This window comes from Pieris brassicae, chromosome 9, assembly GCF_905147105.1.
Source record: "Pieris brassicae chromosome 9, ilPieBrab1.1, whole genome shotgun sequence".
Lineage (NCBI taxonomy): Eukaryota > Metazoa > Arthropoda > Insecta > Lepidoptera > Pieridae > Pieris > Pieris brassicae.
In genome coordinates this window covers 6,696,123-6,715,345 of record NC_059673.1, presented here as the reverse complement: position 1 = coordinate 6,715,345, position 19,223 = coordinate 6,696,123, and the positions used below count along the sequence as shown (strand labels likewise).

Sequence of the window (19,223 nt, the reverse complement as noted above, 5' to 3'; positions counted from 1 at the left end):
TGTTTTCGTATTTAAGACATGCGCGCTGTAGATTATCGATTTTCCTTCGACAACATGTTTGAAGGATGTAAATAAATCATAACTAGCAGTACTTTTACTGTGTTTATTTATAGAAGTAATTGACCCAGTGAACTATTAATATTCAGTATTTGTATTGTTTTAGTGTGTCTTGCGCGTCTGCTGCAACTACGCCAAACGTAACACCTATTAAACCGCGTTTGGGAAGATTTGTGGATTTTTATTCTCCAGAACATTTAAATATAACTCCTAAGCCTGTAAGCGGATCATAATATACAGTGGTAATAAGTTTCTAGTCCATTCTTTGACGTAACTATGGTTTTTTTTAGAAACCGCGGTTTGTAGCTGCAATAACAAATGAAAATCGAAGATTTTCTACACCTGAAAAATGTTTGGATATTGATAATAGATGCAGGTATGTTATAGTCCAGGCAATTAGTTGAAAAAAATAACAAAGGATAAGATGAAAAATATATTCAAAGACAAAGGATTCAAGTGTCTGATAATTTTAAATGTTAATGTTTAAATAACATGGTGCTATTTTTAGGACCGTCAAAGCTCAAAAGAATAATCAAAATGTTTGGAGAAATTGCTCATTTGAGGGCAATCAAAGTTTTCCAAGACTAAAACACCATATTAGATCCATAAAAATGGATTTGGAAACTCCAACAAAAGTTAAAACATCTGTTGATTTAGTTAGAGGTATTTCATTGCTAATTTTCTTTCTAGTTTTCTTGATTAATAATTTTAAAAGAAAATAAAATGCAGGATTATTAATAAGTTTTTTTTTAAACCAATAAGATAAACTAAACTTCTAACTATAACTCTTGTGTATACTGTGATTTTTTTATTTGCACTTTAAATATTGATTATGTTGAAGTAACAAGTCTAACAAAGGAATTTTTGTAGTTGACGGGCACAATGGCCTTCGTTTCAATACATCATTAGCATCGGGAGATGTAACTAGCTCACCAGCACAATCTCAAACTGACCGGCTTCAGCAAAATATAACTAATAAAGCTGTGTTTACAATTGAGCCAAATACATCAAAGGTAAGTGTTAACTTAGTTTAGTAAATCTATATGGGACTTTAATTTCATGAAAGTATTACTTTTAATTAACACCCATTTTATATTATACATATATTAAACTTCAATTTAGTCTTTCATTAAATTCCACAGATTAAATATACAACATAAAATATATGTGTTAAATTAAATTGGAATAAAAAATACATTTTCATTTTATGCTTAAAGCGTCTATCTTATTATATATCTTTGTATGTTATACACACATAAAACATGCTAAAAAAATTAGACCCATATTTTTTTAGACAACTGTAATAGTAGTAGTAATATTAGGATAGGGAGTAGATACTATTAGGATTTTCGTCTTTGGACAGAAGTTTTTTTGTCTAAACATACCATAATGGCTAAATGGATTTAGACAAATCTAAGAGAAATGTGTTATTGTAATAAAATTTTGTTTCCAGATTCTTATAGTCAACAACAAGGCATGCTCACTTCTAGGATATTCTTCTGGTGAACTCTGTGATCTGTGTTTCTCTGACTTATTACACAATAGGTCAAATCAAAAAAAGTTCAGTTTACATGCAGAAGATGGAGACACTTCTGAAGATGGTACAGCAGTGTTGCTAGGTGGTAAAGTGAGTAATTTTTAAGCTTAAATTGTATATAATACTAGCGGACACATGCGGACGTTGTCCTGCATGATATTTCAAGCGATTAGGATATTAAACAAATTATAAAACTACCGCCTGCAGCCATCTGCCGCGCTGATTTGTGCATCTGCGCACCACTCGAATCACATACAAAAAAATCATTCAAATCGGTCCAGCTGTTTAAGAGGAGCTCAGTGACATACACACATACGGTAGAATTATATATAAAGTTATTTTATGTACTTCAAATATGATATACAAAAAAAATAATAACGATTTGATATTTATTAATTAACAAACACATTAAGAACAAAAAGGTAAAAGAAGACAATCAAAGAGATAATTATATTTAAATAATTTTGAATAAACCACACACAGTTTAAACTCTTTATAACAACACTGAAGGGACTGTAAATTTGATGGCGTTATAGAGAGTAATCGTTAATACTCCATGACTTCTACTTATTAGTTATGGCCAAGAACAGTCTACATGTGCAAGCAATCCCAATTTGTAAACAAAACAACGTATTTCTTAAAAAAAAGTTCTAATGCATGATGCTGTCAGTTCAGTTTATAGCGAGCTAGTATAATATAGCGTCAAAAAACATACACACAATTGAAGTTTTTACTAATTTTATCAACTTAAAAAGTACTTTATTACTCAATTGTTTTCGTTATTGAGAGTGGGTGTAATGCTATGCATAGTGTATGTTGTATGGAAGACAAGCTAAACCAACCAAAGCCAATTGATTTCGATGCTTTACGGAGTTCGTTCTGTTATACCCATAAGATGTTAACCTTAATGCTAACACAATACTAAAGACAGTCATGTCATCATAAGTAAAAGGAATTAGATACGATTAGTTTGGTAGCAGTCAGTCTGCTTAGAGATCTTATCCAGAACGGTTGTTTTATTCAATCCTAATTACGAGTTTTAAATCTTGTATTTGTATTAATCATTTCAAGTTATTAAATATAGATAATTAAAATAAGTTTTTTTTAAAAAACTTGAATCCACAAACTCGTATAACATTTTGGTGGCAGCGGTGGGATCCGGATATTCCAAGTGCCGTTCTGCAGACTGGCGCCGGATCTCGCGTAATCCAAATCATAGTTCGTTACTATACTACGAATTATGTGAATCCTGTGAATAGTGAAAATAACATTCAGTGCAAAGAAATAAGCCCTGCGAAATATATCATACCTCATAACATACTGCGGTGGTCCTGGAAAGGATCTGTGTTATATTGTTAGAAAATATCAATATCCTCTCTATCTTCGAGCTGTAACCACTCACCTTCAACGTGTCCTCTATCTGTCCTGGACGCGCTATTGGCATACCCTGGAAAAAGGAAAAAACACCTACCTGTGGAGGAATCACACTAAGAGATATAATTATTTGCTACATATCGTGCATCGGAATGTTCCCAGCCGGCGCCGTCGTTTTCTTATCAGCCGCCCACATAGTATTTACGCAGTAAGTCTTTGGTCATTGTATTGTTTAATTTTAAAGTTTCGTTAGTTCATTTGTAAAACTCTTCTCGATATTTTAAAAGTGTATATCGTTAGTAAAATATTTGTAATTATATCGGCTGAGAATTATTTATTTTATCCAACAACCGTTTATTTTTCTTGTGGTTAGATCTATTATGCTAGGACCACCCAAGGTCGAAGAGACCTCTCCTGAAAAGTCAGAGGAATCCACAGACTATGCTATGGACCTGGCGTCAGATATTCAAAAACCAATGCTTTTTAAATATATTATCAATTCATTAGAGGGAAAGGCTGCCACTACATGTGCAATTAAAGAATTTAGTGACTGGTCCCAATTGAAAGATTTCTTAAAAACGCAATTTAGTGAACACAAACACTACACTCATCTATTAAGTGAGCTACAGGAAAGTAAACAAGGTGTAAACGAGCCTGTGAGCCAGTTCTCATTGCGAGTAGAAACTTCTTTGTTTAATTTGTTGACAGAAATCTCTTTGGGTAATTATCCACAAAAGGAGATCCCAGGTCGTATTGCCTCAACGGAGGACCTGGCCCTCCATCACTTCCTCATGGGCCTATTACCCAGACTTCCAAATTTAGTTAGGGCCCGAAATCCTAAAAATTTAAATAGCGCAGTAAATCTAGCGATGTCCGAAGAAAAGATTCAGAATAGCCAATTCACTAAACGTCATACCAGTCAAGGTCAGCCTCACTCTAATAATAAGTCCCAAAACACCCAATGTTCATCCGGTGGAAAACCTAATTACAATTCTCAAAATAAACCTTACCCAAATTATCCTTCTAATTCCCATCATCCAAACAACCATCATTATTATTGCAGATATTGTAAAGCCACGGGTCATGAGATTAAGGATTGCGAGCTCCGTATAACCAACAATAATCGCCGCAATCAGAAGCCTGGTAATGGCAATCATTCTTATCCTAATCGAATCCCATGTAACCGAACATACCGATGACCGTGATGATGATTATCTTGTCGAATCAGAATCTTTAAACGAATAAACGTCTCGTATTATCTTTATCTCGAAAATTTTAAAGCCAACACCCCTTTATCACAAAGTTCTAACGACCCCATCCTGGGTAATCAACCCCAACAATCGCGTCGTTCTAATCCTCCATGTCCTAACGACCCCATCCTGGGTAACCAACCCCAACAATCACGTCGTTCTAATCCTCCATGTCCTAACGACCCCATCCTGGGTAACCAACCCCAACAATCGCGTCGTTTTAATCCTCAATGTCCTAACGACCCTATCCTGGGTAACCAACCCCAACAATCGCGTCGTTCTAATCTTTCTGTTCGAATTCCTCCAATTTCTAATAAAGAGGTTTACGAAATCAATATAGACACAACGAAAAGACTACTACCACATATATTAATAGAATCACAAGTTTCAGATATTCCGTTATCTTTGTTAGTGGACTCTGGCTCTGCCATATGTTTACTAAAAGAATCCAGTATTCATGTTAATCGAAAACTTAATAAAGAATTAATAAAAATTAAAGGTATAGATCCTGGAGATGAACCAACACAAACTGAAGGTCATTTCCAACTTAAACTAAAAACATCCAAAACTAAGTCCATTCCTTTTAAATTCCATGTAGTCAAGAATATCAACTTACCTTATGATGGTATTATTGGTACAGATTTCTTAACAGAGTTTGGATGTAAAATTGATAATACTTGTGATATTCTAAAGATAGGTAAACACGAGATTAAATTAATATTTTCCGAACCTTTTTCATCATTCCCCCTCGCTCAGAAGCTGTCATACAGTGTACAGTTCATGAAAGTAATCTTAAAGAAGGGTTAATTATGGATCAACACATCTCAGAAAATCTTCTTATTTCTAATTGTATTGTTAAAGTAAAAGATAACAATTGAGTAAATATAAATGTAGCAAATACCTCGAGAGTCTCCTGCTAATGTAAAAACTAACCTAAATCTTAATATTATACCGTTAGATTCCATTTCATATCCTATTAATTCAATAAGTCGTGATATAACTCACCGTACCGATGAAGTTATTAACTCATTGAGATTGAGTCATTTAAATATAGAGGAGAAGAATGCTCTTATTGAACTGTGTTCAAAATTCTCTGATATATACTATCTTCTCGATGATCAACTTACCTATACTTCCGCAATTAAACATCATATTAAAACTAATCGTGACATTCCTATTCATACTAAATCTTATAGATATCCAGAATGTCACAAGAAGTAGAAAAAAAGACCAATAAAATGCTAGACCAAAACATTATAGAACCCTCTTCTTCTCCTTGGGGCTCACCAATTTGGGTAGTGCCAAAAAAAATGGATTCTAGTGGCGAAAAGAAATGGCGTATTTTCATTGACTATAGAAAGTTAAATGACATCACCGTGGGTGAAACTTATCCAATTCCTCAAATAACGGAAATACTTGACCAGGTAGGAAATAGTAAATATTTAACTACCTTAGACCTCACATCGGGTTTTCATCAAATATTAATCTCAGATGACGATGCATCTAAAACAGCTTTCTCTGTTCCTCAAGGGCATTATCAATTTAATAGAATGCCTTTCGGTCTTAAAAATGCCCCTTCCACATTTCAGAAATTAATGAATAATTGTCTTTCCGGGCTTCAAGGCACGCGTTGCTTCGTGTATCTTGATGACATTGTTATCTATTCCTATGATCTCAGTTCTCATATTGGTAATTTAAAATCTGTTTTCAATAGGATACGTTCTTTCAACCTAAAACTACAACCAGAAAAATGTGAATTTCTCCGAAACGAAGTAGCTTACTTAGGCCATATAATCAGTGAAAATGGGGTCCAACCTAACCCTGAAAAGACGAAGGCCGTATCTGATTTTCCAATTCCCAAAACCCCTAAAGACATCAAATCCTTCCTGGGCCTAGTTTCCTATTACAGGAAGTTTATACCCGAATTTGCAAAATTCGCTAAACCTCTCACATCACTTTAAAAAAAGGATGTTCCATTCAATTGGCAAAACGAACAGCAATTTTCCTTCGAATCTTTAAAAAAGAAATTGATTTCTGCTCCAATATTATCCTACCCGGATTTCACAAAACCTTTCCTCCTGACTTGTGATGCCTCGAATTATGCAATATCCGCTATTTTATCCCAAAGGCAAATAGGCCAGGACAGACCCATAGATTTCGCGTCTCGTACTATGAATAAGGCCGAATGTAATTATAGTGTGACGGAAAAGGAATGTCTTGCTATATTATTCGGCACTAAAACATTCCGCCCTTACTTATATGGTAATCGGTTTACGGTTGTAACAGATCATAAGCCTCTGCAGTGGCTTTTCAATTGTAAGGATACCGGATCCAGATTAATTCGTTGGAGACTCAAATTGGAAGAATTCGAGTATGATATAAAATAGGTAAAATTAATTCCAATGCCGATGCTCTGTCTCGATATCCCGTCAATCCAGTTCAACCGGAATCTGATCCTGGAAAAGGAGGAGAACTAGTAGATAGAGATCTTATGGATCTTTTAATATCTCCGCCCTCTTTCCATCCCGAAGAGTTACTTTCACCTACTTCTAATCCAATTACCCTAGAAGGATTTATTCCCATTACCTGAAATAGAGCCTAATTCTACATCCTCTGAACTATCCAATCAAATGACTGGTTCACCTGTTCAAATCCGTTGTCTGAAGAACAACCAACTGCTCAAAACATCTATGATCTATGATGATCCGATGCCCTCTACAAGTGCAAATCCAGATCTACCCGTCAATTTTATCAATGGCAAATAAAGACAAAAGTTATAATGTCGATATTGAAGAATTTAATGAGAGTTTAATTAAGACTAATTCTAAAGTTATCCTAGTCCCCACTTCCATTGATCTAGACGAATCTAACCCTTATGTGCTAGAAATTCTAAGCGACCCCGAAATCTTAGAGAATACTCGGAATTCCGAAAAAGAACTTTTCTCTTTTCAAAAGATTGAATTTAATAACAAATTGTATTATTTCATATTTACTAAAGTCCATCACTTTGACGAAGCATCATATCCCGAGTTATTCCAAACTCTAAAAAATATTAGAAATGTATTAGTTATTTTCGGCAACACAGATGAAATTGCCATATCAGATATGAAAAACCCGTTTGAAAAACATTCATTTATTAAAATTTACAATATTTTATGTTATCTTTTCCATAACGCTCAAATAAAAATCAAAATTTACCATAATAATATTATATACCCAGCTCCTGTTGAAATTAAGAAGATCCTATTTGATAATCACGACATTCCTATCGCAGGTCATTTAGGTTCCATGAGAATGTATGACAGAATTAAACAATCGTACTTTTGGAAAGGGATGCGTAGCGATATAGAACCTTATGTAAAACAATGCAAGTCCTGCCAAGAAAATAAAGCACTTAGGAAACTAAACCGCGCTCCGATGCGAATAACGAGCACTTCCAGCGAACCATGCCAACGAATATCCATGGATATCGTCGGGCCTCTCCCGGAAACGGGTCCTGCTAAACTTAGGTACATTTTAACTTTTCAAGATGACCTTACCAAATTTTCGAGTGCTTACCCCATCCGTAGTACTACAGCCGAAGAAACAAGTGAGTGTCTACTCCATTACATTTCCAACTTTAGTATACCCAAATCGATATTAACCGATCAAGGCACCAATTTTTCATCTGATCTTTTTAAGAAAACATGCGAATTTCTCAAAATCAAAAATCTATGGGCTTTTCCTTATCACCCACAGACCCAAGGTGCCCTTGAACGGAGCCACTCTACTCTAAAAGAGTACCTCAAGTCCTACATCAACAATCATACAAGGAACAAACAAATTGGCCTCGTTATGTCTATACAGCAATGCTTGCGTATAATACATCTGTACACTCAACAACACATTTTACACCCTATGAATTGAATTTTGGTAATAAACCGTTTATTCCAACCGTAATTCCATTTTCAATGAATCCCTAGGGGCTACTTACCCCGATTACGTTAGAATGCTACAAAATCGCCTAAAACATTCAAGGCAAAACGCTCTGGATTTCATAAAGAAGTCCAAAGAATCTTCTAAGTTGTATTATGACTTAAATACTCGTAATATAAAATATAAAGCCGGAGAATATGTGTATCTCAAAAATCATTTAAGATTACGCAAAGCTCTCTCCATTATGGAAGGGACCCTACAAAATAATCAAAGTAAATAGTAACAACACACTTACTTTGCTTAATAGACGCCATATTACCCATCACTTTGATCAAGTAAAACACGCGACTAAAGTAGATAACTTTTAAAATAAAATAAAATAATAGATTTAGCATTTAATATAGTATAGTGTAGTGGAGCTTAGCATATTTGCAGAATTCAAACCGGAGGTCAATCGCAACAGAACTATGCTCAAGCAATCAACGCTAGCGCAGGAATATATTTTGATTATTTAGGTACTTTAAAAATTAATAGTGCTGTTTTAAAAAACATTGTACCTATAGATATTTCACACCTTAATCCACACATAAGGAATATTAACTATATCCTCAAATTTACTGAAGATTACTGTAATCAAATCCCGACTATTCGGTTAAATACAGATTGTCATAGTATGTTCCAACCTTTAGTTGTCCGCTATCATGATTTAGAAAGAGGTTTCGAAGCGATTTCCCATTTACTAAACAATAGAGTAAAACGTAGTTCTTGGTTCGGGGGTGTTGGCACAGCTCTAAAACACATCATTGGTACCCTAGACGAGGACGATGCAGTAAAATATGATCAAGCCATAAATAGTGTCCAAAATGATATTAGACAATTATCCCATTTAATGAAAGAAAATATTTTAGTCACTACTTCCGCTTTATCATATTATAATGAAAGTCTGAACAAGATAAGAAATAATGAAATGATATTAAATAACGCTATTAATAACCTCTCGTTGAACATACTAAACATTTCAGAGCTCACGAATAAATTGCATATGTGGACACATATAAATAAAATATTTGACAGTTTAGAGTCATCCATACTTACATTGTCTTTCCAGTTAGAAGATATAAGAAATGCAATTTTATTCAGTAGTCAAAACATACTACATCCAGCCATGTCAGTTGTACCAAGAAATATCCGATAACTACAGATATTTGCCTAACGGTCTAGAATTACCTGTTTCATTAGATATAAGTTCAGTTTATATAATTTTAAAATTATGCAAAACAATTTGTTACTATATTAATAATAAGATAATATTTCTGTTGCAAGTCCCATTAGTAAAAGTTGATCAATACATGTTGTCCCACAATATCGCTCTACCTACTCCATACAATTCTAAGCAACCGAATTCATTTAGTTTAATTATACCAAGCAGTAAATACATTGCAATGACCAAAGATAAGACTCATTACTGCAACATAGACAACCTTGAACTCTGTATAACCATACAACCCGGTGAGTTCATTTGTGACATACCTAACATATATTCTATAGACGCAAAACCCAGTTGTGAAAGTGAGTTTTTGTCCAAAATTATCAGTGAAGTTCCTAGACAGTGTGATACAAAGTTTATTTTTGGTAGTCTTGATATTTGGAAACCGATACAGAATAATAGGTGGCTTTATGTGCAAACCAAGCCTAACAAAGTGTCTATAGATTGTATAAATTATATGCATGAAATTGATATAATAGGAACCGGTATATTTACCATTCCTGACCATTGTACTGCATTCTGTAAAAGTACTACATTGACACCTAAATATAATGTGTTAAATATTACGTCACCCATTAACAGTATTCCAGAATTTAATGTTATCAACGACCCTTGTTGTAATTATGCTAAGTTTAATATTGTAATAGATAATGTGTCCCCTATTAATTTTCAAAATATAGATCTTGATGAAATAAATTCGAAAAGTAAACTTTTAACAAATTCCATTTTACATAGTCTAAATAACATTGAAAACAAACCTCATATTATCAAATATGGGACACTCTATTCTACTTTAGTAATAGTTATTTCATTTCTTGTAACCTTATATCTATTAATTTTAAGTTTTAAACTTTTAAAATACTTAATGTTACTTTATAGGAATAAGATAACCGTAATAGATAAACTCCCCACAGAACATGATTTGAAACATACAGAAATAGAAATGGATGATTTTGCTCCCACAAGGACACAAATATAACCATAACTTATTTACCCTATAAGTTTTTGTCTAAAAGGGGGAGATGTTATACCCATAAGATGTAAACCTTAATGCTAACACAAAACAAAGACAGTCATGTCATCATAAGTAAAAGGAGATAGATACGATTAGTTTGGTAGCAGTCAGTCTGCTTAGAGATCTTATCCAGAACGGTTGTATTATTCAATCCTAATTACGAGTTTTAAATCTTGTATTTGTATTAATCATTTCAAGTTATTAAATATAGATAATTAAAATAAGTTTTTTTTTAAAAACTTGAATCCACAAACTCGTATAACAGTTCGTTCTCTATCTAGGAATCTAGGAACGTTACATGGAGTTTACACTGTATTACAATGCAACTAACTCGATCTCTAAAGGTTTACAATACATAGTTTTATTTATTATTCACTTAATTATCCAAAATGTTTGCTCAGGTTGTGGAATTACTATCCAAAGATGGAACTGCATTACAAGTATCACTTTGGATCCGACAGTTGGATGCAGATGGCCCATGTTTGGTTGTTGCAGAGCCTGTCAGCTGTAAAAATGTATTGGTATGTATACAAAAGGTAAAATTAATTGCTTTCAAAACAATTGAGCGAACATGGAGATCTTTGTATAAAATATTGCACAAGGTATGGTGTCATTCAAGTTGTTGCCATAATGTTGGGTTGGATTTTTTATATTTCAAATTTATATTAGTTTTTAGTAATGAAGAAACTCTAATAAGAAAAGTATCGAGCCTATTTACTATTTATCTATATCTATTATACTAGTTACCATACTCAGGCATGAGAAATACATGTTCAGTTTCACTAAAGTTTCTTCCACTGATATCAAAGTCAAAGTCAAAAATCATTTATTCATACAGGTAACACAATGTACACTTATGAACGTCAATAAAAATTAAACGTACATTACATACTTCTAATTTTACATTTACTGCCAGTTCTCAAATCATGGGCGTAGAAAGGAAGAGAAGAACTGGCAATAAACTCTCCGCCACTCTTTTTTATTTTTTGTATTACACAACGTTTGTAAGGAGCTGCAACCACTACACCATGTTCCACATGACATATTAAGTAAATAAATTAAAAACAAAGATTTGTCTCAGATTGTCAAAGATCCTCTATCAGCAGGAGGCATGATGTAATAAGAGCACGCACTTACATTCTCGTGGGATCAACACGCAAATACATAGTCGAAATTACTAACATCACCGCATACACGAATTCAAGTACGACCAGTCACCACAAATAGCACCCGTTCACGAGTATGACGCATGGCCAGCCATCGGCCCCCTCTTCATATTATAGGGGGGGCAACCCGACGCATGGATCCCGTTAATATAATCAGCGTTATGTGCCTTCTAACATTAGTTCGCTTCTCAGTTCCTCAGGCTATTTGGTATTCCATTAACCACTATACCACAGTTGCCGTTACGAATATTTAGTAATATATTATTTATTTACTTTAAAAAATAAAATAATAATAATTTTATTCAAATCAATTAATATATATATATGAAATCAATTAATATGTATAAGAAAAAAATATTACTTTTCAGTTCACCATAGAGGCAGACACGGGGACAATAATAAGTTGTGAAGGCGCTGACGCAGGACTTTTGTTCCAAGCTGAATCGTGTGAGAAGCTCGTGGGATTGCCTATATTGTCCCTCATTCCGTCAATACACTTGCCGCCTTATGATCTTGCTATACCTAAGGCTTTGGCTAAACAGAAGGCTACTGGTAAGATATATTATATCTATAGATATAAGAAAAGCCTTGGTGTTGGTCTGAGATTTCTGGACATTCAATAGATAGTAACTTCATCAGCCTTCTAGTTTTTCGGTCTATAGCATGTCGGTTTCCTTTACCGTAAGAGTGCCTGTTAAAGGCGCACACATAAAGTCCATTATTGCACAGCCGGGATCCGAATCTAAGTCCTCAGAAATGAGTGTCGCATGTACAAGCTTCAAGGTCAACGCAGCTTAAGCAGCTTTGTTATCATACTATTTTTTAGGTAGGACATTGGATGGATGTTCGTTTCCTCTTTGCCTTTGGATTTCTAAATCAGAAACTATGAAGCCGAAAGATCGACCTATATTTGAAGTTAATGTTAGGGTAAGTTTATATTTCTTTATAAATATTGTACTATTTAGGTTATCAACGTCATACATAATAGCCAGAAATATGTAAATAAACGCCAACATAAATAGGGTAGTTTCGAAAAAAGTTAATAATTAAAAACAAACATAAGACAGGATTACTTAAGGTTTTCTTTTAGACATAGACAACATTTATTACTCACAAAACACCCACACAGAAACACATTAAAAACAATAGTCAATAAATAAAAATAATTAAAAAATAATAATAATATAGAGATAACAATTTTTTTAAGAAAAAGGTTTAATTGTGTAATGCGTGTGTGCTGTGGCTGTAATTGGCCCTAGCTCAGCATTATGCTGAGGAGCAAAGTTGTTCCACAGCGATTTTACTATAAATAATAATCCAGTAGTGTAATTCGTTGTGATGGTAATACACAGTTTAACACATTGAGACGGAGTAATAAAATAAAAAAAAAATATTAAAAAAAAAATTCGACGCCAACATCGTCCATTCATAAAGTTCAATAGACTTAAGTGGTTGGGACACTTGCCCCGAATGGCGGACGATAGAACCCCAAGGTCCGTACTGAACGCACATCCATTTTGGGTGGCATGAGAAAACCAAATAGACCGAGGGTGTGATGGAGTTCTCAAGGACCTCGAATCAATAGGTGTTCAAAGTTGGACGCAAGAACTACGAAATACTTGCGGAGGCTGCCTTTTAATAAAGAATTTTTAAGTGTAAAAAATTATAACGCCTTTTACAGGTTACATACAACGTAAGTGGACTTCTTGTGGTGGACGAGTCTGGCATAATAACGGCTTGCAACCAGCATTTTGCGCAATTGACATTCGGAAAGTCGCTATTGGAAGTGATCGGACATCATATTGAAGATGTCATACAAAACTTTTGTAGGGAATGCGATTTGATCAAGATTCAAGATACGAATAGGAATATGACCTTGTCTCCAGTGAACAATGATGATGGGTCTGGTAAGTTACCTTTTGTAGTCACATTAGTGTATATAAGAATTTAACAAAGTTAGTGAAAACACGACCTACCTACATAAATTATGAAAAAAAAATCAATGGCGCTACAACGTTATTAGTTCTGGGCCTCATATTTCTGTATCTGTTTCATGATCATTTGTAAATTAAATAGGCACGACGATGTTTTTTTTTTGGGTCTAGGGCAAGCCGGTTTCCTCACGATGTTTTCCTTCACCGTTCGAGCTAATGTTAAATAGAAATTAAATAAATCATAGAAAGAAAATCCAGTGGTGCACAGCCAGGGATCGAACCTACGTCATCAGGAATGAGAGTCGCACGCTGAAGCCACAACACTGCTCTCACTTAAATTATAAGGGTAGTCTATAACTTGAGCGTGTAATTGGGTTTATAAGCTAAAAGTTTTAACAAGAAAACAGCATATTTCAATAGAAATTTTAAAATAATAAAATTGTGTATTTCATTGTCTACATATAATTGTTTCGTTTTGTTCCATTCTTTATGTCTAAATTATTGTAAATGTTACGTAGTTTTGTACTTCTTGCGCTCACCTTATTTAAGTCAATGTTATCCTTACCTTGGTTGCCTGGAAGAGATCACTCCAAAGTGATAAGGTCGAACGTTGCCCTTCTTATCATTTAATTATTTTAATTGTACTCTATTTCTTGCAACGATTATAATGTGATATGTTAAATATATCGAAACAATATCTATATATATATATATATATCGTGTCACAATGATCGTTCCCATACTCCGCCGAAACGGCTCGATTATTATGAATTTTTTAATGCATATTCAGTGTGTAAGCGGTGTTCAACCAAAAAAATTTTTTTTTTAAATTTGTGCCTTTAAAAACATCAACAAACATACAATCCTAAATTTATACTCTTTTATCACCAATTTTTTTATTCTACACTAGGAATTCTCTAGAAATTATTTACGTGGCAAAACACTAAACACATATATTGGTATAACTACCCAAGAATATCAAAATTTGAAAGAAAAATACGCATTATTCCCAATGCTATGAACACTTAACCAGATCATCAATATTATGAAATCTTTAATTTTTTATCGTGACCAACCTTTTAGGTTCAGATACAGACGATGATTCATGTGGAGCATTTAATGGAAGCCAGAAATCCGCCTGCATGTCACTGAACGTACAGCCGTCACTTCTTTCTACGAATAGAGAAAAATCCTCCAGCGCTCTCTGCCTTGACAAGTCCAGCAGTTTAATCACACACACACCAACACCCACACAAGACATGGTCTCAAGCCTGAGTACCACAGAGCAACGAAATGACACTTCAGCGCTCCCTGACGTCACTTCCGGCATGTCCGGAATGTCAATCGACGATGAGAACTTTTCACACTCGATTTCAAAATCGCGATCGGAAAATATACTCCGCTCTGAGCATAACGTGAAAACGGGGAAGGTTTCGGAAAAATCTGACTCGATTTACTACACATCTCAGCATTCGCAGGAAGTTACGCCAACCGGAACATCTCCCAGAATAAGAAATGATCAATTAAGATTGTCGTTTGATACCAAAAAGAAGTCTGGAAAGGAAGACAGGAGCAGTATCTCAATTGACTTTTGCGACTCCAATGAAACTAGTGCGGACTTTTTGACGCCGATTAATGAGATGCCGCCATCTGGTTGCGAAATTGAAGAACTTCCGCGCCATAATGGAACCGAAAGCGTTGATAGCCTGAGTAATGATATCGACCTTGAGACGCAGACGGAATCGGCGCCAAGGAAGAAATTTGAAGGTATGTTTCGCTTTTCAGATATTTTGTACTAATCTTCTCATACTTAAGTACTTGTTTTATCAAATATTTAAACAATAAATTCTGATTGTTAAGGTACAAAATCAGGCGTTGCTTAACCTTAGTAATTCTGTTTTACTTACATTTTTTCCTATTTACTTTTTAAGATTTAAAATACGCTTATACTGGAAGATAACTTGTCTTCTACTATGTTTCACTTTATTGCTGAGAAATGGAACAATTCGAAGATTTTTTGATTCTGATTACAACAGTTTTAAGTCTGAGCCTCAGATTTCTGTATCAGTTTTGTGATCAGTCTCCTGTGCCTGACACTAGCCGTCGACTATTTGGGTCTAAGGCAAGCCGGTTTCCTCACGATATTTTCCTTCAACGTTTCCTTATTCTTTAATACATGTGTATCTGTTCCATATAACATCAGATACTAAAACTGTTTGATAAAAACGTAAATAAGCTTTAGACAATAATAATTCTATAATAATTTAAACATGTAAATGGAAAAACCATAATATTTGTTTGAAATGTTACAGAGGAACCTCCCGGTACTCCGTGCGTTGTAAAGCGTGCAGTACGTAGTCACGTGACAACGTCTACGCCCACGCACTCGCGACACAACAGACCTGAATATGAAACTGATTATAGACACAAGGATGGGACCTATAGGGGCGTTGTCTTGCACAAGGACGGTACTGAATTAGGTAAGAGAATAATTTGCTTCGATAAAAATATTCATAATTATATTGTGTAAAAGATTAATGTTATTAATTATATGGGAGAAATTTACAAACAAAAAGTGTTATAGCAATAAGACATTGTTGTCTTTTATTTTTTTCTCCTATTTTATGAATATAGTGTTATTATATAATATAAAAGGTTTAAAGACGTTTTTTCTCAAAAAAGACAAAATTCATTTACATAAGAATAATACTTTAGATTAACATTACATTGTAATCATTATTAAAATAATCACAATATAATGACAGCCGTACAACTTAAAAGTAAAAGTAAAAAGTAAATAAAGTAAGTAAAGTACATATGAATAAAAATAAATTATCGTAAATGAATTTAAAAGTAATTTTGTCTAACATATTCTTAGCTTAACTTAGCTTCGAATTAATGAATTGAAAGAAGTAATATCTTTTTATAATTGTGGGTAGTTTATTCTCTCAAAACCATATCATAAAATCTTATAAAAGCCAAAAGCCTGATTGCAGATGTTTAAAACTAAAAAATAATGTATGAAAATTAAAGCCCTATCTCTATATTATTATATAAGAAAAAAAATTTCCCAGGTGTAGTTTACACAGTTTCAAGCCTGCAGTTGGCAAGTGGACGTACCGTTTGTTGCGTATGGCTAGGCGTAAGACGAGAAGATGCCCCACGACACGCTACACTCGCGTCCAGTCTTAACTCTACGGCTGACAACTCGCTCGTCCTTGTACGTATACGTAATATTGATTATTACTTCTACCTTTTCGAGCGGCTTCATCCCTTCGAGTTGCATAGAGATATGGGGTATAGGATGGGGCAGCCCTGCATCTTCTACAGCATTTACCATGGAGAGTGTTGAGGAGTAGTTCTGATTAATACCTGCAGCTGAGTTTCATCATCAGTCGTCGAGGCTGAATACGACAACGGCAACACACTCGCAAGCCCTTTAGTATTGAAAGTGTCCATGGGCGGCGGTATGGTGAGCCTGTATGCGCCTATAAAAAATACACAAGGTTTCGAGTGTTACATTTTTGGTTTGGTTCTATTGATAAAACTATATGATTTAATGTTTACGATCCCAAAATATAAAGAAATATTTGAAATTAATGTAAGTATTAAATGAATCAATAAAATTTTAAAGCAGAACACAGGAAGAGAATAATGCCTATATATACTACTAGCTGCCCCCGCGAACTTCGTTTCTTCTTAATGTGGTTTAGTAAGCCTTAATACCGTGACACGAAATAATAATTTCACTGTATTATCGTCACCATAATTTGAATTTGATTTACACTTCGGTCTAAGTAACACGTGGTTGGTTATGCTAACACCAAAAAATAAAAAAGTAGAAATAATTGAATTTCATTTCGGTATTTCGTTTACTACAAAATAAATTTAATTTATACTTTAGCCTCAATAACACGTGGTAATCATGATATTGAATTGTAGCTTATATGACACGTTTGTCGGTTTACCATAGCAGTGCCATCTATTGATTACTTCCTCAATCCAGTCGAAAAGTATCGACATCTGTTAGAACCTTTTGGAGTTAACAGATAATTGTGACTGTCAATTGATTTAGAAGTACATCGCGGACAAACATCGTGACAGGAGATTTATATATATTAAGATTTAGGCAAGGTGGATTTAGATGTGTGGTCGCACAGACAAATTGACGTTAGCTGGCCTGTTTATATCCAATTCACCTTAGTGAAGCCCACTTACAGTTAGTTCTACCACAGGGCAACAAATCGGCAAGCAGTAGGCCGCACTCGATGTCTCTGATGAGTCAATGCGGCGAGGAACAAGTGGCTGGAGAGTACAGCAAACATTATGTTACACTCAAACAAATTGGTAAAGTATATTTTTGTATATTATTTAATTTATCTAAATACCCACATATTCTGTGAATTATCGTAGGATTGACATAGACAGTTTACATAACATGATAATATAGTAAGCGCTTTCTCATTTACTAAAAGTTGGTTACATCCGTTTAACGTTTCCGCAGAGGAATTTTTCCATACTAATAATAGTTTTATAAGTTGATAACTATTGTTATTATGTGTTTCGATACTGTGTTAATACATAGGTAAGACGGAAAATGTTTAGAAAATGAAAAGTACCTTAATGTAGAAAGGTCAATACGTTTGTTGTCAGATAATAATAATAAAAATTTAGAACTGGAGGAAGGCCAATCCTCATGTCTAATTCAGTCGATGTTTCGAGCCTCATACAAGGCTTGAATGGTCTTGGCTTTGTGTGCAGGCGCAGAGTCCTGCTGGAACACTAAGTATTGTCCCGCAAATAGCGTGCTGGGTAGGTCTATGATGGCGAACCCAAATCCGTCTCTTGGTACACTTTGCACTGGTTTTGCCCCCCTTTTCGCAAAAATGAACCTCAGTGGGTCCGTAATTGGACACTCCCAACCAGACCATTACTGATGATTGATGATTTCGTTTACGTAGTATAAATTTTATTTTTATTAGCTGTGGTCAAAAATAGAGTTATCGTGTTTAAAAAAAAATATTTAAAGCTGAAAATATATTTTCTTTTCGGTTCCTTATATCTGTGGTCATAGTAAATTTTTGCTCAGTATGACTTATATTGAGTGTTTCATATTTAAATTTTCTTAATAATTTAATTGCATTTATCATATTCTGACCTATGGCCACAGATATGCAATTGTATTTTTCTGTTTTTTTTTTTAATCTGTAATAACAGTTCTGCAATGAGAAAATAGATGAATTGCGGGATAACGTGTAACTTAAACCAAATAATAACTGTGATTGTTTGAAGCGTTGTTCCATACATCTTATTATACAATATACTTTCACAGGTAAAGGTGCGTACGGCTGCGTCAAAATGGCATATCGTAGATCAGATCGACTTCTAGCAGTTGCCAAATTCATACTTAAAGAAAAAGTGGGCGCTCAATTCTGGGTCGATGGGCCGGATGGGAGGAAGGTTCCATTGGAGCTGAGTCTACTTATGACCCTGAAACATCCTAATATAGTAAGAAGAAATATTAATAATGTTTGATTTTATTGGTAAAGTTTAATCGTCACACGTGGAGGCAAACTACGATATTACGTATCACCTTGACGTCCAGAACTAAGAGTTTTTTTGCCGTACACTACGTGGAACCTGAAATTTAAATTATTAAAACAAAATATATTAATAATAATAGCAGAACAACCATTCCTTTTGCACAG

General features: G+C 34.3%; 1 protein-coding gene across 3 annotated transcripts in view; it reads left to right on the top strand.

The window, feature by feature from the left end:
* Positions 1-19,223, top strand: part of LOC123714167 (PAS domain-containing serine/threonine-protein kinase) — a 29,209-nt gene that overhangs the window by 171 nt on the left and 9,815 nt on the right. For 2 of the 3 annotated variants that reach the window (XM_045668338.1, XM_045668337.1), the window contains exons 2-15: positions 164-275; positions 348-433; positions 566-720; positions 928-1,070; positions 1,511-1,684; positions 10,817-10,936; positions 11,950-12,133; positions 12,408-12,508; positions 13,263-13,488; positions 14,599-15,282; positions 15,828-15,995; positions 16,590-16,735; positions 17,751-17,862; positions 18,848-19,023. In XM_045668338.1, the coding sequence (XP_045524294.1) occupies positions 164-275; positions 348-433; positions 566-720; positions 928-1,070; positions 1,511-1,684; positions 10,817-10,936; positions 11,950-12,133; positions 12,408-12,508; positions 13,263-13,488; positions 14,599-15,282; positions 15,828-15,995; positions 16,590-16,735; positions 17,751-17,862; positions 18,848-19,023 (2,587 nt within the window). Of the gene's footprint in view, positions 1-163; positions 276-347; positions 434-565; positions 721-927; positions 1,071-1,510; positions 1,685-10,816; positions 10,937-11,949; positions 12,134-12,407; positions 12,509-13,262; positions 13,489-14,598; positions 15,283-15,827; positions 15,996-16,589; positions 16,736-17,750; positions 17,863-18,847; positions 19,024-19,223 lie in introns of those variants that run through there. The other variant, XM_045668339.1, reaches the window with a different exon arrangement.